General features: G+C 51.7%; 1 protein-coding gene across 27 annotated transcripts in view; it reads right to left on the bottom strand.

Annotated features, from left to right (window-relative positions):
• PTPRS (protein tyrosine phosphatase receptor type S) overlaps positions 1-27,225 on the bottom strand; it is a 148,313-nt gene that overhangs the window by 75,167 nt on the left and 45,921 nt on the right. For 25 of the 27 annotated variants that reach the window (XM_065042577.1, XM_065042580.1, XM_065042584.1 and 22 more), the window contains exons 2-4: positions 19,073-19,240; positions 2,138-2,283; positions 1,065-1,206 (exon numbers count right to left, since the gene is read on the bottom strand). In XM_065042577.1, coding sequence (XP_064898649.1) covers positions 1,065-1,206; positions 2,138-2,283; positions 19,073-19,160 — 376 coding nt within the window. In that variant the 5' untranslated portion in view covers positions 19,161-19,240. Of the gene's footprint in view, positions 1-1,064; positions 1,207-2,137; positions 2,284-19,072; positions 19,241-19,930; positions 20,004-27,225 lie in introns of all 27 variants that reach the window. The other 2 variants (XM_065042589.1, XM_065042588.1) reach the window with 1 other exon arrangement.

Below are 27,225 nucleotides of genomic sequence, written 5' to 3'. Positions count from 1 at the left end.
GCAGAGGGACCGCTTGGCCTCACAAGGACCGCAGCCTGCCTGGAGCACCTCGAACTGTTGTTAGCGAAGCCCACTGCAGAAATAACAGCACTTACTGCTCATACCCCTGTTCAAAAGCCCACGGCTTTTCTGTGGCATCTCCTGCTCCACCAACAGCCAACGTTCCCAAGGGAAACTCCCTCCAGGAGCTCTTGGACAGGTCCCCACCACACAATTCACCCAGAACCACCCCAGAGTTTGAACAGAGACCACCACACATCTTCCTCCCCTAAAACGGGTCAGTTCTAGCAAGCAGCCTGGCTTGGTGCTTCACACGGCAATTGTGCACATCTCCGGGGTAATAACAGTAAACATCCAGAGGCATCCACAGCAATAGCATATTGTTTCCTCCCCCACATCAAGTTCAGGGAGCGTATTTCAAACAGATGACACGAAGGAGGCGGCCATGTAAACATCCTCTGTGGTGGGCACAAGTGAAACCAAGAACCAGAACAAAATGGAGAGGGGAACAGTTTTCTTGGAGAGTGCCTGGAGCAAAGGACCTCTGGGAAGAGGGAAGATGGCCAGCAGAAGGGCAAAACGGGTGACTTGCACAAGGGAAAAAGCTTGGTGTTGCTGCCAACTATGAGAAAGCCCACGCAGATGCGTAATTATCCCAACTTTAGCCCATTGAGGGATTACTCAAGGTATAAGGTTTTCTTGGGTGTCTGGATGAATGGTGCCACATTCCTGAGGAGAATCATGGGGAGCTTCTGGTGCTGCTCATAAACCTGGGAAAGGACTTTTTGTTGGAGGGGAGGGAAGATTATAGAGTCATCAGATAATTCAGAATGGAAGGAACCTCAGCACATCATCCAAATCCCTTAAAGTTGTCCAGTTTTAGCTTTGTTCCTTATGACTCTCCAGGGTACTAACAACAAACAGACCTGACAGGTCAGAACTAAGCAAAAAAGGAGGACTTTGTGCCTTAACCAGGGATTTTGTAACAGCCGTCCTGCTGTCTGAAGGGAAGGAGGAGCGGAAGGCCCTGTGACACTGACACAGCAGGCAGGAATGCTCTTTACCTCGGAGGACGGTGAGCTTGGCATGGACGGTGACCTCCCCATGAGGGTTTTGAGCAACACACTCGTAAATGTTTTCATCCCGGGGAGTCCGGAGGGGCTGAATCCTCAAAACAGCACCTGCGCTTTCATCAAATTCAATCGTCTGGAGGATAAAGAGAGACACACACACAGTAAGTATCCTTAGGCTGCGAGCAGAAGGTTCATTCCAGCTTTCTGACAGTGGTATCAGTACATACACAAGCATGCGCGCTCGCAAACACACTTCAGCAGCTGCCCCAAAAATGACACGATCTACTTGTCTCTCCTCTGACCTCAAGGTGCCAGAGAACCGTCCCGTGCCAAACCCTGTCCCCGACCCCCCAAAACAACTGTGTGCATCTCAAACGCTCCAAAAGAACAAGCCATGGTGATGGCGGGGGGGTGGGTGTTCAGAGTACAACTGTGATGAAGGAGGAAACGGATCAAGCAAAAACAAACTAAAATGGAACCCCTGCCTTGTTCTTCCTCCATCTGCGCGGGCAGCTGACAGCACAAAGCTCCTCTGAGCGCACAGCTGCCTGGCAGGGCCGAGTCCCACAGCAAATTCCACAGGATGACCTCCTAGTCCTTGTTCCTCCACTCTCATTTTTATCTAAACAATGCCAATTGCTTGCGCCTGGTTGCCAGCAACTGTAATGTTTACTCCAGGATGTCCCAGGGTTAAAATAATGAGCCACGGATGAGTATGAAAGGTACATTTACAGAGCTCAATACATACCAGCTTAGTTGGGGTTTCTTAGGGAAGGAAGAAGGCACTTTATATTACATCCCAGGAGGGGAAAAAAGCCCAATGAAACAAAAGAAAAAACTCCAATAATGTAAGCGAGCCAAGTTCTGTCTTGCTTTGGAACAAACCCAGGCGCTGACATGGCCAAGAGCTTGCATTTCACTCCTCCCGCTGTTAAAACTCCTCCCCTTCCAAACCTCCCTTTATTATCGCGTCTGTGAGCGGCCAAAGAAGAGCAAGAGCTGCTTTGTGTCAGTCTCTCCCTCTTTCTACATCCACAGACGCGCATTTCAAGGCCACCTCTTACCTCGAACCTCTGCGAGTTCACTTTCTTCCCTTTCTTGTTCCAGGTGACCCGTGGTTTGGGGTCTCCGGTGGCCTGGCACACGAAGGAGGCCACCCCTCCCGACACGCCGATCTGGTCCACAGGCTTCTTAATGAACACGGGGGGACCTGTAAGAAGAAATGAAACACCATCATCGGCACAAGGAAAGCCAGGCTCTAATAAACACTGTTTGTAATTAATAGTAGCATTGTCACTGCTATTCTCTAATCGGCCCAGATTAAATTAAACCTCTTGGTCTTTCAGGAACAGTCTTTTACCTCCATTTTCTATACGAAGAAGCTACAGCACAAAATGATTAAGGGCCTGACCCTATAAAGAGATTTTAATGCAATGAACTTCCAAAGCTTCTTTTACTTCTGCAAAGCGGACTTTTAAACTGTTTTGCACAGGGGAAACTGCCCTTGCGAAGCCCATCTAACGACCATCACCAAAAGCTGGTACAGCTGCAAACAACGCCTAGAAACACTGAATTGCACTCCCCATATCCTCCCAGATGACCAAAATGCCAAGGAATGGGGGAGATTTATAAGCACATAGCCAAGGCAGGGGTAACAGGTGGGAGGAGGACCATGAAATAAAGTGAAGCACATGAGGATGATGCTGTGAAACAGGCTGATGGCGGTGGCTTTAGGATGGGAAAGCTCTTTGGGTTGTAGTACAGCTCTGGTTTTATCTGCACAGCTCTCCCCTGGCCCTCACCGGAACATGTGTCCAGTTCCAGCAGGACAGGGAACTGCTGCAGAGAGTCCAGCGCAGCCACCAAGATGCTGGAGGGAGTGGAGCATCTCCCGTGTGAGGAAAGGCTGAGGGAGCTGGGGCTCTGGAGCTGGACAAGAGGACACTGAGGGGGGACTCATTCCTGGGGATCAAGATGGAAAGGGGAAGTGTCAGGAGGATGGAGCCAGGCTCTTCTGGTGACAACCAGGGACAGGACAAGGGGCAATGGGTGCAAACTGGAACACAGGAGGTTCCACTTAAAGATGAGAAGAAACTTGTTTGGGGTGAGGGTGGCAGAGCCTGGCCCAGGCTGCCCAGGGGGTTGTGGAGTCTCCTTCTGTGCAGACATTCCAACCCGCCTGGACACCTTCCTGTGTAACCTCATCTGGGTGTTCCTGCTCCATGGGGGGATTGCACTGGATGAGCTTTCCAGGGCCCTTCAACCCCTGACATTCTGGGATTCTGTGATTCACACAGGAGCGGGCACACCACGCCTTGGCACACTGAGAGGATACAGCTCACCAAATGGAAGTTGTGATCACTTCAAAACAACCTGGTTGTGGCAAGCCCAGGCTGCAGTCTGCTCCTGCAGCTCCTACAGCTCCTGCCCCTCATCGTGAGACACCTCAGGAAAACAACCAATTCACGCTGCTGAAGGAAGAAGCCAAAAGCTCCTCAAAGTCCTCTCATAACCAGATGCTTGAAGGTGCAGCGATGCCTGAACACGCTCGCAGAGCCTGGGGCTGTGGTTTAGCCAAAGGACCCAGAGGAGCAACACTTAAGCTCGCAGCACCTCTCCCTCACCCCCCGCTGATCTCCATCCACCTCTGATGCCTTCAAGAGCATCTCTGCAATGAGGAGAGGATGCTGGACGGGCTTTCTGACCAAGGACAGCATCAAGAACCTTTTCAGGAGAAGAAGACGAGGCCAGGAATATTCATGCAGAGCCCATATTGCTTCTGTCCTCAGAGAATCCTCCTTCCGTGCTCTAACCTGTTTTCCCCGCACTGTTTCCTCTCATCTAGTTAGTTTAAAATTTATTGAAATATTTAAATCACGAGGCCACAGCTGTGTTCAAATAAAATCACTCAGATCATAAAGTTGCCGTCTGTTATTCTTGAGAAAAGTACACCACATGACTCTGAAATGTGTGTATTTACATGTATGCACTCCGAGTCTATAAAATAAGATGTAAAGATCCTACCAAAGAGTTTAAGAGGGCAAATGGAGAGAAGTCTCCAGCGTTTTCTAGGGGTCGAAAGACAAAAGGGAGCATTCCCCCCTTCCCTGCCTGGTGTGGCCAGCAGTATATAAATAAAAGTCACTGAGCAAGCTCATGTGATGCAATCAAGCATTTGTTTCCATGCTGGAGGTAAATACAATTTGCTGGAGCTGTTTACGTCCCACCGAATGCTGTGTGTACAAAGCACGGGATTTATAAATATCCAAATCTATATTTAGAGGTCAGAGTCGTCTTTGCAATGTTACAGCTAAAGGTTATCGAGTCAGTCCCACTGGAGGTACCGGCACTGGGGAATCTGTGTTCCATCTGAGAAAGGCAAAATCGAGACTGTGCTCCAGGCTAAAATATTAATGCTCGCTCTGGCCACCGCCTGACTTCCTTCCTCTCTTCTCCGTTGGTATCTGAAGAGTTTGCAGAAGTCAATTCTGAAGGTACAGCCAAGAACATCCAGGGCTTTTAAGAACACTTTATTGATGCAAGTTCATTTCCTAAAATAAAAGCCCCTAATAATCCTTAATGTCACATATACATCTAAATGGGCGCGAGCAGTATGATGACAGCACAGCTGAGGGGAAAAACAACATTCTATTTCTGTTCTGAAGAAAGGAACAGTGCTCCAAAAAACAGGGAGTGAACTTGGGAGTCATTGCTCAGCACCTGATTTTGGGGAGCTCTGCTGACTCAGCGTGTGGGAGCGGGGAAGCGGAGTCGCTCCGTGAACATGGCTTTTCTGAGCTATGGCAATGCTGGCCCATCTATAATGAACTATCTATAATAAACTCAGGCATTGACAGACAAAAGAAACCAAACAAAACCCCATATCAAACAATCCATTCCATTTTGCTACTCACTCGGAAAAGAAAATCAGCGCAAATCAAAGCGAAACTGTTGATTTTAAAACTGCCTCAGCCTCTGAGCTCCAGACTGTGATTCTTCCCACCCCCCAAATCCCGCGGCCCCCGTCACTTGTCACTCCAGCCCACGCCAGCAGCACAACAACCCTCTCCCCCGGGAAGGAGAACGCGGGCGCTATCGCAGCAAAGGTGCCGATGAGACGGAGCCGAAGCCAAGTCCTCTTGCTGCGTGGGACCGGCAGCGCTCCGCCGTGCCAGGCCCGCTCGCCGTCAAACGCACCGCTAGGATTTCAGCTTCGCAAACAGCTCTGGAAGCCTCAAAAAGGCAGGAACGAGGCGCCATGCAAAAACGAAACGATGTCAGCCCGCTCAGGGGGGCTTTGATGTGTTTCCCCTCATTTACCAAGATTGCAGGACCTCGGGTTTAAATAAATAAATAAAAATCAGAGGCGGGAATTTACTTGCAATCCGGCAGATTTTATATCACTTCACCAATCTTCCCTCATGAAAACCTGACAAGTCAGTCTTGGACAGACTGAGTTTGAGTTCCATCTAGGCCCAGTGGTCACAAGAGATGTTGCTTTTTCCCCTTTCTCTGCCAGCAAAGTAGCAGAACCTGTGGGGTTTTTATTTGCAGTATCCAAACAGGAATGGAAAAACCTGGAGCTTAAAAGAGTTTTCCTACTACCAGAGAGGTCGAAAAGACCAGATGGCTGCTGTGTACCTGTGATTCTTGTCTACAACTTAATGGAAAGCCATCAAGTCCAAGTGAACCTCTCACCCGTCGCCCACGCACTTCCCAAAAGCAACAGCCAGGGGAAAGCGACGTTTACTGCTGGGATTTTGTGAATTCTAACGCAGATTTTGAGAAGTTGCAAGGTGATAATGGTGGGGTCTCCTCCTCATCGTCAGGACACCAGAGGAGCATGGAGGACATGAGCCCACGTACAAGGGCTGCGCACCAAGGCAGCTTTCCTCACAGAAGGAGCAAATCCTCCTGCCTCACCTCTCCTTCCTTCTTTCACGTGACACCAAAGCAGAAAAAGTTCTTCAAACGTAATGATACACAGATGCCAAAACAGTCTGAGAAGCTTTACAGCAAGCTTGAAAGATGTAGGAGTGGGGAAAAGGAGGGGACATCTCACCCTTTAAACCCAAATGTCCCTCAGGAACTGCTGCCATGGTGAACAGCGAGTGATGGATGAGAAGCGAGGGAGACAAGCCGGCCACCATATGCCTGTCTGAAACATCAAAAGCCAAAGACAGAGAAAGGGATGGAGAGCCCAGAGGTGATTTGAGGGGTTGGGAGAGGGGCAGGAGCACAAATATGCTTAACATAGCTGAGCTGAAGGGCAGAGGGATGTGGGGGGCACAGGACTGGCTGGCAGCAGGCAGCCTCCACCTCTCCGCCATGAGTGATGCAAAACCCCATACACTTTGCTGCCAAAATGGCTGGGAGACACAACCGTGACCTAAATTGTTCCTCTCTCCTGAGCTATAGCCCATCAGATGTAGCTCCAAGGCAGGAAGCTGCTCCCACAGCGTGACAGACAACATGGCCGCCATGTTCCCTTCCACCCGCTCCCCACAGGGGAGGCTTGGAGGCGCCACCACCATAGCAATGACCTGACTCTCGGCCCCTCAGCCCCACAGTCACCAAGGAAAAGGCCAGGGGATGGTCCTTTACCACATTACTGTATTATTTACCCCAGGTCTGGGCAGTGTGTGGGCACGCTGCCCCCGGCCCCACAGGCTCTCCCTGAGGGGGCTGCATGGAGGCACCTCCACGTCTCTGCTTCCTCCTGACCCCCCAGCCCTTTCATCTCCAACCCCACAGCGTGGACGTGGTGCTTGATTTTAGATGCCAAAATTCACCTCTGTGCTTAACAACCCCCCTCTCACCACCCCCGGGAAAGCACCTAAACAATGGGCCACAAATGAAGACAAACCGCTTATTCTTTCATCTGGCCCCAGCACACAGAGCAGCGTGAGCCCGGCTGAAAGGGCCCCTCGCCCACAGCGGCAGCAATCCACCGAGACAAAAGAAAGCCAGCTACAAAACACGTATTTTTAAAAGGTTTTGCTTCCATTTTCGGTGCCTGCGGTGCCTGCCGTCAGCGCTGCGGTGGAGGCCCACGCGCCGGGCCCGCTGACCCACGGCCATGGGTTTCACCTCCTTCGTTAATGAATAAACACTCATTACCCCCACGCTGGGGAACAGAGGGGGCTCTCTGCTGTACCCACGACCCGCTGGAGAAACTAAAGGAAAAGCAAGAGCACAGCAGGCAGGCCATTTACTTGCTGTTTTCTTATCATAGCCCTCCTGAACGCACGGGGCAGCCAGCCCTTTGCCCACCGTTCCTGGCCAACCTTCAGCAAACAGCACCGTGGTGCTGAGCCCCGTATTTCCCTGCAGAGCTGCCCACGGTGCAAGAGAGATTCAGGGCGTGTTAACCAATGGCAACCTATATCCCAGCTCAAAAATCCCAAACAGATTGAAATTCACCCTTTTTTGTGCAGGTATATGCATCCACACACATACCCACCTCCACCTTTCGCGAATGAAGGTAAAAGATGCCATTAAGCCATTTACGGTCAATATTATTTTGTTGCTGGCATTACACACCCCGATTTGCTCTTCCGGGCTCCAGATGATTCCCGTAATTGGGATTCAGGTCTCCTGCTCTATTGTAAATTCGGGTGACCTTGGGCACTCGCCCTTCCCTGCACCTCAGGCTGCCACACGTAGCGCGGAGGTGACAATCCCCATTTGTCACACCTGCCTGCCTGCCTGTCTTGTCTAGACACTGCAAGCAGTTTGGAGCCAAGGATGGTCTCAGAACAGATCCATTCGGCACTCGACACCCTAGGTGGTATTGCGCAAAACTACGGGTTCTAAATACCATAATACCAACAAAACAAAATAACCACCAATAAAATCACTAGAGGTCGAACTCAGAGACCTTTTTCCACCTCTTGGTGGGAGAAGGAGATAAATACAAAAGCCAGACAAAGGCTTTGCAATGTCCCAGCAACCAGGACACGTTGGTTTCAACGGGGACATCTCCCTTCACTATTTCACTCTGGGTAACTTCAAGAGCGACCAGGAAAGAATCCGATGGCATTCCCACTGACATGGAATGGGTTAAACCCCCCCTCTTCCCTTTGGTTTTGGGGCTGAAACGTTCTGCTGATGTAGCGAAACTCCATCTCTGTTCTCCACGGCTGCTGACAGGCTCACAATTGGAGAAGGAGCACAAGGTGCTCCCTGATCTGCAGCCCAGGGCGGTGGTGCTTTCATCTCCCCTCCTAAAAACCTCTCCAGGAACGTGCGATCCGTGTCCGGCCACGCACCGAGTGTTTGTTTGCTGGGTCAGGAAACGTGTTTGACACACGTGTGCCCTGCATGTGAGGGGAGCAGCTGGGGACAGCCCAGGAGCAGAGGGACAGCTCTGTCACACTGACCAACACAGGGCGGGAGGAGATCCGAAGAGGGGTGTAGGGGGAGAAGATCCAAAAGGATCGGTGGGGATAAGGAGAAAAGAGATCAACAGGGAAAATACAAGAAAACTGGAGCAAGATGGAGAGGGGGGAGGCGTTCGGAGCCAGAGCAAGGAAGTGAAGATTAGATATAGGAGACAAACCACGGAGCAGATGAAAACAGGAGAGAGCAGCCAAATTTGAGACAGATGGAGAGTGGGGAGCAAGAATGCGATGTCTGGAATGGGGACGTATTTCAAAGCAGCAGCATTAGGGAGCGGGGGAGCTCGCAAGAGGGGTAGAGGCAAGAAGGATGGCTCCATAATTTCCATTTTTCTTCATGAGAAGAGTGAGAGCTACAAAGTGAGAGCAGGACTGATGGAGGCTGTGGGGACAGTCTCTATGGAGATGCTCAACAAGACTGAAAACACCCCCTGGGGAGGTCCTGCAGAGCCTATGGTCCCCTTGAAATTCAGGGCTTTACTGACACATTTTGCACTTTTTTTCTTTCCGAGGACTATTTCTCAGTGCCTTACAAATAAAATTAAAATGAGGGTTTTCTGACAGAGCAAACAAACAAGGAGTGAATTATATTCCATTTCCCCGTCAATAACTTTTCCCCAACCCAGCCGTCTTATCATCATAAAAAGTCCATTAAGCAGTAATTGGGGAGGCAGCAGAACTCGGGCTGATCGGTGAAACAGGAGCATGCTCGCTCCCCAACTGGCCTTTGCTGGGAAGGCAGACAGGATAATTATAGGCTTCAGACAGAGATTTCCTCTTACTGTCAGCAGCTCTTGGCTCCCTTCGGGGAGATGGGCCTGGCAAGGTTGGGGAAAGGAGGGTAAAAAAAGATCGAGGACATTTCTTTAGAAGTGAAGCCCTTCCACCTTGCTGTTCGCCTGCTGCTGAGCCACCAAAGCCTCCCCTGCCGCAGAAAAGCCGGGTTATACAGAAGGGAATGCAGGCGTTTCCCTTTGGGCAGGAGGGAATGTCACTTGAAAGATTATCCCCCTCCTTTCTAGCAAGGGCCCACAGAAGGAAGGACAGCAGTGAAGGATGCGACCCAGCGTGGGATTTAATGCAAGAAGAAAACGGGTGAGAAAGATCTAGGACTCATTTCATGCAGCTTTACTACACAACCCCTGTCCTGCCAGCTCCCACTGTTCCCCTCGGCCCGTGAGGCTGCAGACCCTTCACAGCCACCACCACACCGAGCAGCTTGTAATTTTGGGGATCTGGCACATCCGCAAAGCCTTCAGGCTCCTATTTGCAACGCGCTCGGCTACAGACCCTTTGGAAGAGGAGGTACAAGCCTGCAGCAGCGGAGCCAGGATGGAGACTCAGGCTATCAAAGATCTATTTCTAGTTCTGACACCCGAGGTGAGAAAAACCACGTTATCCTGCCTGCTGGAGGGGAAGCGTAATCCTTCCTTCTGGTCTATTTAAACTGCTCGTTTTTAGGGATGGGACCATGTCTTATCACATGGGAACAGCAGCTAGTGTGAAGTCATCCAGCTTCGGCAGGACTTCTCCAGGCTACCATCGCACACCGTATGTATGGAAAGGATCCACCTCTCTCCATAGCACAAAGGGTATTTGTCACTGTCACAGATTACAAAAACACCCTCCCAACTGTGATTTATGCAAATCTATAGGGCACGTTGTAACGATACACATTTACAGGACGCAAACGGCTCGAGAGGATAGGAGGGAGAGCTGTCCCTGTCCTACAGGCAGTGGGATGATATTTTGGACTACCTTCTCCTCTCCTTTCTTATCACAGGAAAGCTGGGATCTGGTTCTTCAGGCTGTGTAACCCCCACACACCAGAAACGACCCATCCTGTGAGGGCTGTGCTGTGGGGGAAGTCTGGAGCACCACGGGGCTTCAGTTTAATGCATGAGAAATGGGGAATTAACAGTGGGGTGAAGTGATCTGGCTTTTCTGGCAGTGAAGGGCAGCAAACACGGCAGGGCAGCACCAGAACGGGACTCTGCACCTAAGGCAAGAAAGGATGGAGTATGTGCATGGGGGAATGTGATCTAGAAGACACAAAACGGAGTTTTGCTCTTCTATGCATTCTCTCTACACAAATATCCTCTCTCAATCCCTCAGTTTCCCCACCTCCCTTCTCTTACCAATTTGGAGCGGTTGCACCCTCCCTCCCGGAACGAATCAAACTGATGGGTAAAGGAGCACATAGGTGGTGACGCAGATAGGCCACTGGCCAGGATTCTGTTCACCTTCTGGCACTACCACACAAGGCCAGAAGGAAGTTGCTCCTCGTGAGCAGCGGGAGCTGCAGCAGACAAGTGATGCCGTCGGGGCAGCCCTGGGATCGGCCACCGAAGGGCCAGCGAGCACAGGGGCACACGCAACGCGACCCTGCGGGTACACGAGAGCTTTCAATCAACTGTAACAACGTCTCACTCCATATTTGTCCACAAGTCCTATAACAGGGCATAATGACCCCGAGCAAAAGGAGCAGGAAACGCAAGGAGCCGTCCTGGCAACTTAATGAGGGCTCCTTGTCCATCAGTGTCATGACAGCAATCCTGGATTGTCTGCAATCAGAAGCTTAAGGCGGGCAGCTCTCCCTCCCCTTGCCGTGTTGCTGGGACAGCTTCTGCTCCAGCCGTGTCATCGATATTGGCAGCCCGGAGAAGCTCGGTCCACCCCCTACCTGGAAAAGACATGGACAGAAAGGACTCAGCTCTTTACTCAACTTCTGCTACGCTGTTTGAGTCATGGAAGAATCAGAGTCCATGGGGGATACCAGAACATGAAAAACCACCTCCTATGGGACAAGCCTGAGAGAAGAAAAAGCTTAACGAGCAAGGATTCCAAGTCCCGGGGGGCCATGCCATCTTAATATAGCCTAGCAGAGGTCCTGCGCCACCACAAAGTGACAGCAGAGTCAGCAGCGATGGGGAGAGCAAACCGCTACAAGCTTCTGCATCTCATGGTCGTTCAGAGAAAGCGCAGGGCTAGAAGCCCCAAGGATGCGATCGGGGAGATCAGTTCTGATCCTCGCTTTAGTGATATGACAAAGACCTTTGGAAAATGTAAACCCGGAGCTGGGTCCCCTGCGTCACCTCGCTCGCTACTGCAGCAATGAGCCCCGTCCAGATTTGCTGGCTAATGCGAGCGTGTAGGGATCATTTGGGGACAAAATGCACATCAGATAAGTAAAATATCATCTGTTAAAACTCTGCTATTTTACTCCTGTAAATGAAAGCTATATTACTTCCACTTACTAGCTGTTGTCTGCTTCTTTTTCCCAGGGAAGAGACACAGTCTGGTCTACAAGGTAAGTGGAAGGTGCAATTCACAGAGCACAGAATTTGGGGTATTTTCAAAGGCGTGTTATGCTATTCCCATCCAACCTCTGGTAAAAGACTTCAGCTCATATTTTCCATGGAACAAAAGGGAGATTCTGTGCATTTACGCTTAAAACACCTTTCCCTGGGTTTTCAGGTCCCTGGGTTTGTATTGGTCATCAGGATATCAAGGGAGCTCGGGATGGGAGATGTGCAAAACAAGAACCCAAACCCTAATAAAGCCATGACTAATGAAGAACACAGCCCTTAACAATCACGAACCCTGACTCCTACCACACGAGTCATTACAACTGCTGTCTTCGAACCACAATACTCACCATTCAGATTTCTAGTGGGCACATCAACACAAAAGAAGGAAAAATGGAGAGTCCTGGAACAGTGCTGGGAATTCCCAGCAATGGGAAGCTAAAAATGCAGCTTTGGGATAACTAGACATTCAGTGAGCCTGAAACACAGTGCAACGCATGAGAGATGGCAACATGGAAAAGTGGCAGCAAGGACGCCTTCAATTCTTCTGTCAAAGGCAGTAATTGAGAAAGGTTGCACTTAAATGTGAGAAGAAACTTGTTGGGGTGAGGGTGGCAGAGCCTGGCCCAGGCTGCCCAGGGGGTTGTGGAGTCTCCTTCTGTGCAGACATTCCAACCCACCTGGACACCTTCCTGTGTAACCTCATCTGGGTGTTCCTGCTCCATGGGGGGATTGCACTGGATGAGCTTTCCAGGGCCCTTCCAACCCCTGACAGTCTGGGATTTGTGAAGATGAGCTCCTTTATATACTTTTTTAGTAGGATGGGCTTCTCTTGGTGTCTGACACCTTCCAAGAGATGCAAGGGATGGTTTCTTCAGGGCAGAAGAGCCTCCTCCTCCCAGGTCCCTCAAGTGGCAGCTACTGGAATCAGCCACAATTAGCAGATCTTAGAGGGAAAGGGGATTATCAGAGCAATCATCAAACCCACACGGAAAGCCCTCAAACCAAGCAGACCCACCCACCCAGGCAACCAACCCAGATGGATCTTCCCGGCTCACCGGCGATCACACGAGATCCAGTCTCCAGGTGAACTTTAAGAGCTGAACGGAACAAAACCAACACCACCTTCTGAGAAATTCATTCAAAGCAATCAAAGGCCAGGCTAAAGACTTGTAAGCATTGGCACCTCACACTAATTTATGAATCAATCCATGAATTCTAACGGAGGTGAGGGAGGAAGAGGACGTAGCCAAATTAATTTGACTTCATTAATTAAAAAAACCACCAAGTTTCATCACCACTCTTTAGAGGTTGTGTGAGACTGGTGGGGGGAGTTGTGCTCATTAATTATGCAGAAAATGCAAAACTATCATCCTCTGAATGAGTTTAAAATAAGGAGAAACCCTTTCAGAATGGGGAGAAATTACTCCCCAAGGCAGCTGAAATTTCTCTTGCAACTTCAAAGGACAATAAATTATTCAAATCGCTCGCGCCACTCCGCACGCTCTCTCCCTCTCTCCCCTTCTCAATTTTATGCTCCTGAGTCAATTAAAGGTTTGGAAGACTCAGAGAAACTTTGTAGAATGCTAAACCAGTCGCAGCTCCTTCTATTTATTTTTTTCCTCTTTAAAGCTTTGCTTTTCCTCTCGGCCTCAAAAGGAAACAGAAACGACTCTGTGCATTTCAGATGAAACGAGCAGCGCCGGTTCCACCCGACCCTGTACCAAACAGCGCAAGATGGGACATACTAACAATTCTCTACGCAACGATACTGTGCAAACGGGTTAATCCACTCTCCATGTCAACAGTTCAAATCATTCACTGCAATATCCCCTTTCAAAATCTTAGCGGTAGGCGTCCAAATGGTATTTCTAATGCTCTCTCCTGGCAACCTTCAGGTCTGGGTCAGCTGTGATCTCTTCACCGTCACGCTGGTAGCTGCTGTGCCCTTGGACGGAACAGGGGGCTCCTCTGCCAAACCCTAACGCGACCATTTAGAGTCTGCAGGCTGAGAACCCCAAACCAAAACCGAGACTAATTACACCGGACAACACCGTGGCAAGAGAAGCCCTCGCTCCAAAAAGCCAATCTAGACAAGCAGGAGGAGGGTTGAGAAGGGTGAGGACGCTCCTGATTCCTGTGCCTGCCCATCCTGTGGTTTGTTCCATGACATGCAGCAGATGGCACAAAACGTGACTGTTTGCATGAACTTTAAAACAATCTCCAAAAAATAAAGGCAGCTGCAGTGCGGGGAACATCACAGCTTTTAAGGTGGGAACTGGGACCAATTATGTTCCAAGAGAACATCCTTGACTGGAGGGGAAGAGTGGCACACAGTAAATACAACTGCTCTTTGGAGCCCATGTCTCACAGGCCAGCTCGAGCCCAGATTCCATCCCACGCACACTGAAGAACGACATTCCTCTGGTCGGGCGTCCTTGAAAACCACTCTGCTTTGCCTTCTAAGAATAACACTGGGCTTGCCAGGCCACAAAAAGGGCGAGAATACCCTCGCAGATTCCCTCTGGTGACCCAGGAGGTTTGTATCTAGTTGGTCTACAAAAGCCACGACCACGCAGACCTTGGCGGGCGGATGAAAAGCTGCTGTGGTCCAGGGTCCTGGTGAGATAGCAGGAAGATTCTGTCCCCCCTGGCAGCGTGTGGGGGGAAAGTCACAAAGAAAGAAGTATTGGCTTCCTGGGAAATCCTGACACAGAGTAAAAAAACAATCCAGGTTATGGCGAAGACACTTTCTCTACCACAAATACTACATCGATGACATTTTCACACAAGCCGCTTGTTTACACAACCAACAGATGTTCTTTTCCCCTAACTTAGCCATCTAATGAAGCTGAGCAGCAAGACCCTCTGGTTGGGAAAAGATCCTTTAGCAGGAGACACCCATGACTGGTCCCGAACACCCGCGGCTCTGCCGTCCCCAGGTGCTCCTCAGCGGGGATTAATCTGCTGAGCATCCCTGGCGCGGGGCACAGCTGCGACCGGCGCTGACAGCCCGTCCTGCCCCCGAGGAAGCTCTTTCAGAACATGATTTATTTCCTCTCCTGGTCCTGCAGAAGACACAAACTTTTCAATTTATTGAAAAAGAAGAAAGAAAAGAAAAGAATAATAAAAATAGAGATACATCACTGGATCCAGGGAGGCAAGGTTTAATTTAATCAGGCACTTAAACAAGGTGACATAGAGGCTTAATTCAATGTCCTTGAGTGGAACAAGTAGTCCAGAACCCCCAGTAACCGCGGGCTGGATGGCGGCAGAGCAGGTGGGGAAGGAAAGGGCAATTCGGGAACAAGGAGAGCAGGGTTTCCATGCCTACAACAGCAACTGGGCCGTGGGAACAGCAGCAGCAAGCGGGACCTGCCTGCTGGAGGACGCGGCTCAGCCGCTGCCTCCTCTGCCGCACCGCTGGGCTCTACTCACTGACGGAACGATGTGCAACACCACGTAGAAGCTCCACCAGCTACCAGCCGACTACACAACCTCCTGTGTGTCCCCACCTTCATTTCTGCTGCCCCTCCAGCCCGCACACACCACGGGTTAAAGCTTCTCTGCAGCATCCCCGGCACAGACAATGCCACGGACCCAAACTGCTGCGGGCGACTCAGCCCCACATTTCAACACCTTCCTCCCCTCAGCACGGCGCTCCTGCACTGCCACCCATCAGTCTTCAACCCTTAGAAATGGTCTCCGCAGCACAGAAAGATTCACTTCCCACTGATGTCGTCTTAACGTGTCTATCAGGTCCTAAGATGGAGCCTCCTTGATTTTTCCTGCCATCTTATCTGACAAGTGCTGTCCTGGCCAACGGCAGATCAAAGCTGAGCCCTCCCGAGCTAAACGCCGTGAGCTCTACCACAGAGGGTAATTCTCCGGGGATGAGAACACGGCGGGGACCACCAGAGGAGTCACACACATGTGTAAGTCGCTGTAAGTCCACGCGAGCTCCCCTCCCAGCCCACCAGAGTGTTTTCCACCCTCCGCACGCGAGCTCCAGCCCTCGCCGCCATCCGCCGCCAGCCCCACGGACACGCCGCAGCTCCCGCAGCACCAGCGACCCCGCCATGAATTACTGCGCTCTGCAAATTAACGAGGGAGCAAGGGCAATTAAAAGGGAAGGAAGCCAGGGTAATGCATCATAAAAGGGGCTTTATTCTTTTATTTTGCCAATTGCGATTTAGTTTTAATTATTTATGGTAATACTTCGGAGCGTGCTAGTAAGTGTTCTATAACGTGATTTATAAAAGGAAGGAAACCTGAGTAATAAGTAACATCGCTACTGCATCTGCTATTAAATCTTTGCTGGGGCGGAGAGAGCCACACACCAGCCTTCTGTGTATGCAAAGTACCAATTAGCGAAGCACTATTGTAAAACGCATAGGTTTAATCAATGGGAAAAAATCCACTTGAAAATAGCGAGCATGCTGGTTTCAGTTATAAAAATTACCGCATTTCTATACAGTAAGTGGTTTTTTTATCTGCAACTGAGGAGCACTTAAAGCGGGCACATGGTGCCTTCGGTGGTACAGGAGGGCAAGAGGACCTGACCCAGCAGACGCAGCTGCAACCTGAACAGCACGGGCAGAACAGCCAGAGGGATGAGACCGACCCGCTGTGGGCACAAAAGGGGACGTTCCAAGGTGCTGGGGCTGTACGACTCGGGCTGCGTGCACGACCACAAAACACAAGGCTTGGTTCTGTGCCCACGTGTGTCAGCGATTTGGGGAACTGTTCCCCTCCCCAGACCTCATGTGCCCGTCGGTGCTGTCTGGATTTTATCAGCTCTGAGGGGCACAGCTCTGGGGAAGGCCTCCCCCAACTCACCGCAGTAACGTCAACTGATGTCACTCATACAACCAGCTGGATCCTTAGCGAAATGATAATACATTCCATTTCATGAGAGGCCATTGAAAATAACCCTGGAGTTAGCAATTCCAGGTGTACAGCTGCCCTTGGCCATACCAAAGAAACAAAGAAAGTGTCTGTATACCACTGAAGAAAAAGTGAAGAAACAGGTTTGTTTTGTACCCTTCAATTATTACCCTCTTCAGCTTCACAAGGAAGAACAGCAGGCAAAAAAGCAGCGTGGTGCTTTGGTTTTTTTAATTTAAATAGCAGTTTCCTTTAAATAGAATGTTCCTGCCATAGAAAGATTTAAATCACTGACTGAGATCAATTAGCCTAGGAAACAAGGGAAGTATTTTAATGGTGGTTTGATTGCAGAGGGCGCAGCTCCTCCAGCTGCAAGGGGAGCCGGGAAGATGGTGACCCCTCCAGAGCCATGTCCCGGGGTTTCCTACCTGCACGGTGGGGACACCAGCCCGGCACTGCCCGGCATCGCCCGCCCGGGGCTGCGAGTCCTCGGAAACCCCGCGGGTGAACTAGGGCAGGAAATCGGGCTGGCGTCGTGGCAATCGCCAGCCGAATGGATGCTGGCCAAGGGATTACGCGAGAGGCAGCGTGACAGAGCCCAGGGCCATCTGATGGGAGAGGACGCTGTCAGAACAGAGTGACGGCTCCTCACGCGGTCTCCACAGTTGTGACAGACAAAGCTGTTTGCTGTTGGCACCACAGAGCAGCGTGGGTGCTGCTGACCGGCCTGGCCTCTCCGGGCAGAGTTCGGCAGCCCCTCTGAAATCAGGAGTGGATCAACTCACCATCACCAGGCAGAGAGCAACAGCCGCAGAGCAATTCAAACAACGGACAAACAAGGGGGAGCATCCTGGAGGGCAAGAGGTGCTGACAGGCTGGGAGGAGAGACGATGCCTGGAGCAACTTCACATCAGTGAACACACACACTGGCCCAGGCTGCCCAGGGGGGTTGTGGAGTCTCCTTCTGTGCAGACATTCCAACCCGCCTGGACACCTTCCTGTGTAACCTCATCTGGGTGTTCCTGCTCCATGGGGGGATTGCACTGGATCAGCTTTCCAGGGCCCTTCAACCCCTCACATTCTGGGATTCTGTGATCAGGCAGGGATGAGCAACCCCACATCAGACACCGAGCCCTGCAACCTGCACAGCTCCCATATGCACATCTGCAAGCAGCAAGAAGAAGAAAAAAAAGCACAAAACCTCACAGTTCAGGATCCGAGGACACTGCAGGACTACAGGACAGAGAAACCCGCCGGCTGGCAGCAAGGTATGTGCGGTCAGGGACAGGTTTCAGCTTGGGCTGCACCACTGGTGCTTTCTGGAGTGACCAGCACCAGCCCTTCCCGAGGACACATCTCACAAGTGCTTCACAGCAGCGAGACAGCATGTGGGATCTCCCAGCTTGGCTGGAATCTCTGAGCAAATCCCACCCCATAGAAGACAGGGACAGACAAGGTGTTTGTTTCCTCCATGGAAAACCAGAACCACGGTAAAACTCAAGTCACACAGCCATGACTTTGAGAAGCCCGCAGCACCGAGCACACTCGCCTACTGCAGAGAAGAGAGAAAGCCATGTTCAAAACAAATCTCCCAGCAACAAAAGGTCGAGGATCCATTCAATCCCCTGTGACCGCGTCATCTTAATAAACCCTGATAACGAAGCGATTACGTTAAAAGCTGTCAAGGGCTGCGCTGACCAGAGCGGCCCTCTCACCAGCTTCAAGCAGCTTTGCTGGGGAGGAAAAAAAGTCATAATTCAATCAGCTTGGAAAAGTCTATTCCCCGCTGATCCCGAGTGATCAGCCTTCACGTTGAAGGAACATTACATTCGAGTCGCTGAAGATTTTCACTTTCTTTTTTTTCTTCCCCTTTTCATTTTTTAAAGCAAGAATTGAAAGGCAGCGAAGATAAAAACTGTGTTAAACTGGAAGTGATTCACTCAGGGGAAGGAGAAACATAATGCTTTTTCTTTGGCTGTTCTGAATCCAGCCCTAGCGTGTAACGTGACAACGGTCACCAGTGCCTGACAGACACGAGCAGGAGGGGACAATGCGGGTGAGCTGGGGATGGTGGGCCTGGGAGAAGGGGAGGAAGATTCCAACGAGAGCCATCAGGCAGTTCCCCCCGTCTCTCCAGCTCTTTGGCAGTTTTAGGGACAATCCGAGATTCAAAGGAGGTTGTGAGGACCAGTAATGTCCCTCTAAGGTGGGACTGGGAACAACAGGAAGGCACTGGTGGGAAGCTAAAGATGCTGGAAAATTGGGAATTCGTCAGATACAGAGCACTTTGTTAAGGCTAAAAAGGTGGGGATGCATTTGCTGGCTCTAAATGCTCAATCCTGCTCCTGGTGTCCTTCCCCATGTGCGATGAAAAGAAGGGGCAGGGGACAGCAGAGTCACTTACTTTCAGCCACGCAGCCTACGAGCAGCACGGAAAGGAGGTTCACGAGAGAGACCAGCGAAGACATCCCCGGGCTGGGAAGGATCCTCATCCTCTGCGATGGCCTTCGGCCCCAGCCGGGAAGGCTCCGGGTCAGCAGAACTCACCGCGGCTCCCCAGCGTCGTCAGCACCTGCGGATGCACAAAGGGGAGGGCGATCAGAGGGATGAAGGAGGGACAGAGAAGCTGAATGGAGCCTGGGAAAGCAACAGCTGCTCGTGGTCCCGATGGAGAGGCCGGGCAGCCCTTCGCCGCGATGCCACGAGGGGCCCGGGGGGTTCCATCGCCGAGCATGGCATGGCAAACACCACAAAGGGCTCAGCCGGCTCCATCGCCGAGCACGGCACGTCATGGTGAATGCAACGAGGGGCTCGGCCAGCTCCATCGCCGAGCACAGCATATCACGGTGAACACAACGAGGGGCTCGGCCAGCTCCATCGCCGAGCACGGCAGGTCATGGCGAATTTCCCTGTACACACTCACACAACGGGAGGGAACGGCGCAAGGAAGAGAAGCATCATCGGGAGGCACCAAATGCGCGGAGCCCGTGTTTAAAGTTTAACACCTGTCGGTTTCTCTCCCGTCCCCAGGACAGCAGCGCAGGGCAAGCGGCACAAGAGCAATGAGGTGCGAAGGGATCTGACCTGACAGGGCCCAGGGACCCTCTTAAAGGGCGATTTTTCCACTAAAGTGCCGGGCAGGGGAAGGAAAACTCAAACCTCAGACATGAAAAACCCAGGAAGGAAGTAAACCCAATCCCCTGGGTGTCCCACAGCCCCTCTCGCACGGCAAATGCGCTGGCGAGCCTCCCAGGCTGCTTACCAGGGTTGGGATTACAGCAGCTATTTTGCATGTCTGAGAGTCCCCACCACACTCGGTGCCTCAGTTTCCCCACCTGCAACACACGGAGGAACCGCGTTACTGAGCCACCACCAAACAGGAGGAGATAAGGGCTGAAGGAGGGGCGATCACAGGCGATCCTGAGGGATCACAGGGCACGGAGAGCAAACCCAACCTGCTGCACATTCCCACTGAGACGAGTCCCAGCTCCAAAGGGAGCTGCCTGCTCACGGCTTTACCCTGATCCCTCTGCAAAGCTGGAGTGGCATTAAGGAGCTGTATTCTTAGCAACTACCCCAGTCTGATGTGTCAATACTAGGAAACGCTTTCTTCTTCTGTCAGATTCCAGCTTTGCCCCAGAAGGGCCAAAAATAGAGGAGAGAGACGCGGCAAGCTGCAGCCACAGCTGACTCGCAGGGTCGGCAACTACGGTTCCTGCATCAGACAGACTCTGAGCGCCAGAATAATGGGCCAGAGTTGTATGAAGGATGCTCAGATCTGTACAGATTCCTTCCTGCTATCAGTTACCCCAATTAAAAATCAAACCCGGGTTTATCACCTTTTGGAGAAAAGCCAGGCAGGAGATATTGTGCACTGATCAAAGGTTTTGAGAGGACTAAGGGGATAGTGAGGTTGCTTAAGCTTTTCTGATACACATCAGGGTACGAGACCATTGGGACAGGCAGTGTGAAGGGGCATTTTAATCTTTTTCTGTCCCATTAACTCTCCAAGGCTGAACTGCACAGAATTAAAGGAAAAGCCAGGATAAACAAGAACTCCCCATATGTACTCGGCCCTAAAGAGCAACTTTTCAGAGAGCGGCTTTGGATTCGCACTTGGAGGATTACAAAGCCTCTGCTGTGTGCTCTGCGCGAGTCTAGATCCACCGCCCTACAGCTTGTGAAAAGCGAGCATAAATACCGATACTCTCGCAAAAGAGAAGAGATCCGGATTGTACTGCTGGGAATCTCTTCAAATGTTTGTTCTAGACGCACTCCGAGGCTCCAGCCAGACTTAGCGCGGGGTTCGCCGGGTTCCAGGGCGCCCAACAACACGTTGGGGTTTCTTTTGTTGTCGTCAGAGGCGAGCGGAGAGCAGGAACGTTATGAATAGCTCCGATTGTAACTGTTAATTAAACTGGGGCTGTGGTATCGGTGCCAGAACAACAAATGGCAGCGAGTTGCTGTTTACTGGCTCCCCCTTCTCCCGCTTCAGTCCCGCAGCTCCCAGTTCCAGCAGCAAGGCTGGAGTTGCAGAGCAAGCGTCCTCCCAACCATCGCAGTGCTCCATCTTAAAACAAAACAAACCCAGAAAAACCCCAAACACAAACAGGGCTGGCTCAGCCAGCATTTCAGAAACTCTGTTTTGCTTGATCAGAGCAATATCCCCTCCCACAGTCCCAGTAAAGGCCACCAAGTGTCTCCTTGAGCCTCATCTGCTCCCCGAAAGCAGCACCATTGCCCTCCCACAGCCCCGAGCAGAGTCCCCGAGGATGGAGCTGAACGCAGCCCTGCTCTCCCACATCCAGCACGGCTTTTCAAGCCATATAATGGGCTCCGATAGAGAAGGTCTTGTCCCACATCCCCCATGGCTTTTCATGCCATATAATGGGCTCCGAAAGAGAAGGTCTGGTAAAGGGGAGACAGCAACAGCTCCAAGATTAGAGCTGGAGATGCCAGAGGGTGACGCTTCCGCGCCGGTGATAATGTGCTTCCCGAGCCCTTGACGGAGACAGAAAGTGCTGGCAGAGATATTAGGACACGTCAACTTCAATCCAGCAACTCATCCTTCAGCGCAGGTGCGTCAGCGCCCGGCTCCCCGGCCACGGGACTGTCAGGACAGCACAACGTGCGCCCACCTGGTTCCCCCGCGGGCACCAGGAGAGGCTGTGACAGGTCCTGCTCTGCCCTCCTGGTCGCACCGTGACAGCGGGGAGAGCGGAACCAGACCCATCACAGAATGTCAGGGGTTGAAGGGCCCTGGAAAGCTCATCCAGTGCGATCCCCCCATGGAGCAGGAACACCCAGATGAGGTTACACAGGAAGGTGTCCAGGCGGGTTGGAATGTCTGCACAGAAGGAGACTCCACAACCCCCTGGGCAGCCTGGGCCAGGCTCTGCCACCCTCACCCCAAACAAGTTGCTTCTCAAATTGAAGTGGAACCTCCTGTGTTCCAGTTTGCACCCATTGCCCCTTGTCCTGTCACTGGTTGTCACCAGAAGAGCCTGGCTCCATCCTCCTGACACTCCCCCTTTCCATATTGATCCCCAGGAATGAGTCCCCCCTCAGTCTCCTCTTGTCCAGCTCCAGAGCCCCAGCTCCCTCAGCCTTTCCTCACACGGGAGATGCTCCACTCCCTTCAGCATCTTGGTGGCTGCGCTGGACTCTCTCCAGCAGTTCCCTGTCCTGCTGGAACTGAGGGGCCACAACTGGACACAATATTCCATCATCCACTGCACCATTCCTGCCTCTAATGCAGAACACGCACTGTTTGGAACCCCAGCCACCACACAAGGCTCTCCTGAACTCCAGCAGGAATTGCTTTGATGCCCAAATCCCAAGGGTTTCATCACCCATCCTTCACACGTCTTACCTTCCCTGTGCTCTCGGAAGCAGGTTTACATTGCTCTCAGCACCAGCCCAGCTGCCACACAGCAAACCCAACAGCGTTTGTCCTGCAAACCCCCCCCAATTTTCTAGCACAGGACCTCCTGCAACACAAGCAAACCACCTAATAGACCTCAATCCTTACAAAGAATGCAATTAAGTGAAGCCACAGCCCCCACGGGGTCAGATTTGTGCTAGATATGGTCACATTTCAGGAATAAGATTAATTCTTACGGTAAAAGAGCTCCTGTAAAGCATTCATTCTTGTGCGCTGCCTGATCTCCAGCTCTAAGTACGTACACGTGCGCGTCTTGTAAGCGCTGAGCGCAGGACCTTGAAGAGCATTATCAATAATAATAAAACTGAAAAGCACTGGCAAAATGCAGCTTCCCGCTGTGGCTCCTCCAGCCATTGAGTTCAGGCCCTGCAGGGACCCAAGGGTGCCAGGCACAAAGGGTAAAAATGCTCCGAAGCACCTACACTTCTTAAGAGCTTAAGTTCCATTGAGAGTCAAAGAGACTTAACCTAAGCCGCTAAGATGCTTTTGAAGATTTTCCTCCCAGCAACTCCCGTTTCTGAGGGTGCTGGACATCTAACGCCCTTAAGCTACTTTGGGTATCCCGGGGGGGATACAGGAGGAGGGGGCTTTATCTCCAGACCAGTCTGGCTGCCTTGGTCCCCGCTGCTTAAAGAGAGAGATGTGGGAAATGCTGCTGAAAAGAGGTGTCTGTGCAGTTATAGACACTGGATGGGCCAGAGCTATGCAGGTATTTTGCTATATGCTACTTTTCCTTAGCCCTTATGGAGCCAGGCATTGAAATGTTTGCTCTGCATCTAAACAAATCCAGGATGAAGGGATCAAACCTTCATTCCAGATTCATCAGAATATAACAACTTGAAAAAAAGAATCCTAAAAAAAACCCCATTTGAGCTTCTCTTCTGTTTCACCTGCATGCAAAAAGAAGGGCCATTTTAAAGAAATTCTCTGCAAAAAAAGTTCCGCACAGATCTAGCGGATGATTAAACATCTTCATTTTCCGTCGCTGCTGCAGGAGAATTACTCCCATTAGACATATCAATCGGAGCAAACACCTTGCAGGCAGAGGGCTGCGCCGAGGTCTCTTCCTTCCCGCAGCGCTGCCTCAGTTTGTGCTGCGAATTAACAGAGGTCAGTGGGTCACTTCATTTCCTCCCAGCAACCTCTTTAAAGAAAGAAAGAAAAGCTTTTAGCACAACCACCAGCTCATCTGTCACCTCCCCTGGGGAGGGGAGAGATGAAATTTCAATTGGCCACCCCACATTTCCATCTCGCTCCTACCCCACGTTCCACCCTCGGCAAACCAGCCCCACCAGGGCTGGCGGCTCCGACAACGTGGGACCTTCCCCATGGGGCTCAGGGATGCCAACATGGCCCTGGAAGCCCATGTCTCCACATTCAGGTTGCTTTTCTTTCCTGGGGAAACAAAGCAGGAAGACATGAGCTTCAAAGTATGTGTTTCTTCACTCATTTCCCCATCCACTGACCAGCGAAACCCTATTTAATAGTGGGGGAGAGAATTTGGGCATTGTAGCTCCCTATCAAGCACTTGAAAGCCAGCACTGGAACAGAAAGGGAGATGCTGCTGATGCTTCTGCTCAAAAAACAGCTGCTCGACCTCAAATCTTGGTTGGACAGGAGCAGAGCCCTGAGGACGCTGACCCAGAGCCGGACCCGCACACAACAGCATCACCGCTGCCGCTCACAGGGGCAGGGAAAACACAACAGCAACCAACAGCCACAAAAGCAACACAGTACAATTCCCAGCAAGAGCCAGGACTTTGCCCTCGGGATCATTTCCTGTGGGCCAAGCTGCCCTGGAGATGTGGAACTCGTCGCTGCTCACCAGAGCGGTCGGTGTGGGGCACAAGGGGCTCCCGTGGGACCCACACAACCCCCGTACACCTGAATAAAACACACACAACCCCATCCGGCAGCAAAGCTCCCCACAAGGTTATCTGCTGGCTCCAAGGGCTGTGCAGAAAGGATCGATCTCAAAAGGCGCATGATCCTGCCCAAAAATGAGGTGTCCCAGTATTTCCAAATCAGCTCCTTCCCCTGCGAAGCTGCCGGACGCAGCTCGTCCTCCACACTCAAACACAGCTCCCCAACCCACTTCCAAACGCAGTCCGTGGTCTTGGCAAACACAATTAGAGATCCTTCAGAGCCAAGCATGACTGTTTATCTATCAGGGAGTTACTTAGATCTTAAAAACAATATTTACAAGAAAGAGGCAGAGTATTATCTTCCATGGGGAAACAAACACAGATGGAGAAAAAAAAGAGCTTTGATCAGGACTGTCACGGTCCTATATACTGCTTTTCATCCCCAGATCTTCAAGTGCTTTAATATGACAGTATTATCCCTTTTTACAGTGTGGGAAACCAGCAGAAACTGCTCATGATGACAGAGCTCCGAGCATGAAGCCCTGCTGCCTGTCCTTGCCTTCGCACGCACACGCACCCACACAAACGCTCTTCTTCTTTCTTCCTGCAGCATCTCTGGTCCTCCCACATGTGCAAAGTGTCCCCAAGCAACGGGTGCAAGTGGCATTTTGGGGGTGCAGCGGTGCAGCTGTCGCAAGAGCTGTTGCTTCCTGCCTAGGGGATGATGGCACGGCGAGGGTTAAGCCGTGGTCACTGCGGGGAGATGAGACAGGAGAGCTTGGAGTTGGGCTTCATCGTCAGGAGAAATTAATTTCCCCCCAGCACATCCCCTGCAGTGACAGTTCTGACAAGCGGGGATGGATCTGCTGCAATGGGCTGCGTTCGGCAGGTGCGGCATGGACGGGGACACAGGGGACATCGCCACGGCCAGCGGCAACCGCAGCGAGCGAGGAGGAGGAGGAGGAGGAGGAAGCACAGCTCACCTGGTTGCGCTGCACCCCTGTTAAACCCAAGCACATCCACACTTGAATGCTGCAAACACAGCCCAGGGAGGACCGCGAAGGACCATCCCTGCCGCAGACAAGACAAAGCAAAAAGCCTGTGCTGGTGGCAGCACCGCGGCATTGCCGGAGATGGACGCGATGCTGGAGAAACCTGAAACCCAAGAGCTGGGCCAAAGATGTGGCTTCTCCTCTGCCTCTGTGCATGCAGGGAAGGAGCTGGATACTCCTCAAGGATGCACCAAGGTGTGAAGAACCAGACCCAGAAGCACGTTCCTCTTTGCCCCATCCCCTTGTCCTGTGTCCCACCCCCTTCCCCTCGCTGACAGGCAAACACGCACCACCCTCCAGCATTTACCAACAAAGCGCAGATCTCCGCTGAGCACCTGACAGCATCGACAACTCCATTTCCTTGTGGTTCAGGGTAATACTTTGCGTTTCTGGAGCTTTATTTATTTATTTAGGAAGTCATTCATCATTAGCCCCGGCTTAGCTGCCTGACAGACTGGGAGTTCCTTGGGGCACAGACTGCATCTCGTCTCCGCGCTCGCCACGCGTACGCCGACAGCGCTGGGTAAATAATCGTCCGTCAGCCTCATCTCGCAGCATCCTCAGCCGCAAAGGGGAATAAACATGATCTTCTGTGAGAAAATAATGCTAAAATCACCAACATCCCCCTGTGAAAGCACCCACACCCCGAGCCTGGGAGCCGGGCAGATGGGTGACACCAGGTTATCACAACATGCTTGCGACTGGTGGGGAGGAAATAAAAGTAGCGACTCAAACACACCAAGTAGAGCCTAATTACTATTTGGTGGTAAATGAAAATCATTGTGGCAACAGTGCAGCTGATGATCTGTTTTGTTTCCTCATCCCCCATGAAAAAGGTACAGTTGTGCCTCAGTTTGGAAGGGTCAGAAGCAGCAGTGGGAAGAGGAGGGTGATTTGGGTGCTCTGCAAAACCCCCGGCCCGCAAGGACATGGACCCTGAGCCACGGGACAAAGGATAGAGACGTTTGTCCTTCTTGGTCCATCCTGTAGAGCTGACTCTGCCACCACGGCTTGTGTCCTGCTGATTAGCGATCAGCAAGGACAGCTAATCAAGGTCATTAGCAAGCGCTGTCTTCCCCGGGTTTTGCAGCAGCCCTGCTCGGGAGGACCGCCACCCGGCCTCTGCACACCAGGGATGTTCCACCCGCCACAAGGACCCACCACCAGCCAGCACATCAACGCCTCCAGAGGTGTTTTTCCAGCCCAGCATCACACACGCTGCAAGCCAACACACAGAGCACCCCTCGGGCACCGGGGCGTCCCTCCCGGTCCCCCCGCTGGAGTTCAACCTGCTTTTTTCCCTTCAGTATCTCTCCCTGCACCGTTTCCTCGCCAGCCGCTCCAGCCAACACAGGGGGTTAAACTCCACAAAGAGGATTTGGTTTTGAGCTTGCAAGACACAAGATGAGCAAATCCCTTCCCTTGCTCTGGCAGGAATCCTGTGTCTCAGACCCACCAGCCAGGGGAGATTAAGAAAGGAGGAGAAAAAGAAAAAAATAAACCTCATCCATCACTCGCTGCCATGATCTCATCTGAATTTAGAGCTAAGCTGGGAGGATGCTGGGTCACTATGGGGCTGATGGAGCCCTGCAGACTGGGCAGAGGCTGCTCAAGGTCAGCAACAGGGCTCAGAAGCCATGTCCACGCTTTCCCCCAATTTAATCCTGGCCTGTCTGGAGAAGCCCCTGGCTCTTGT

Source organism: Columba livia, chromosome 27 (genome assembly GCF_036013475.1).
Source record: "Columba livia isolate bColLiv1 breed racing homer chromosome 27, bColLiv1.pat.W.v2, whole genome shotgun sequence".
In the NCBI taxonomy this organism is placed as follows: Eukaryota; Metazoa; Chordata; class Aves; order Columbiformes; family Columbidae; genus Columba; species Columba livia.
The sequence above is the reverse complement of the archived record's forward strand: the minus strand, read 5'-3'. Positions and strand labels throughout refer to the sequence as shown.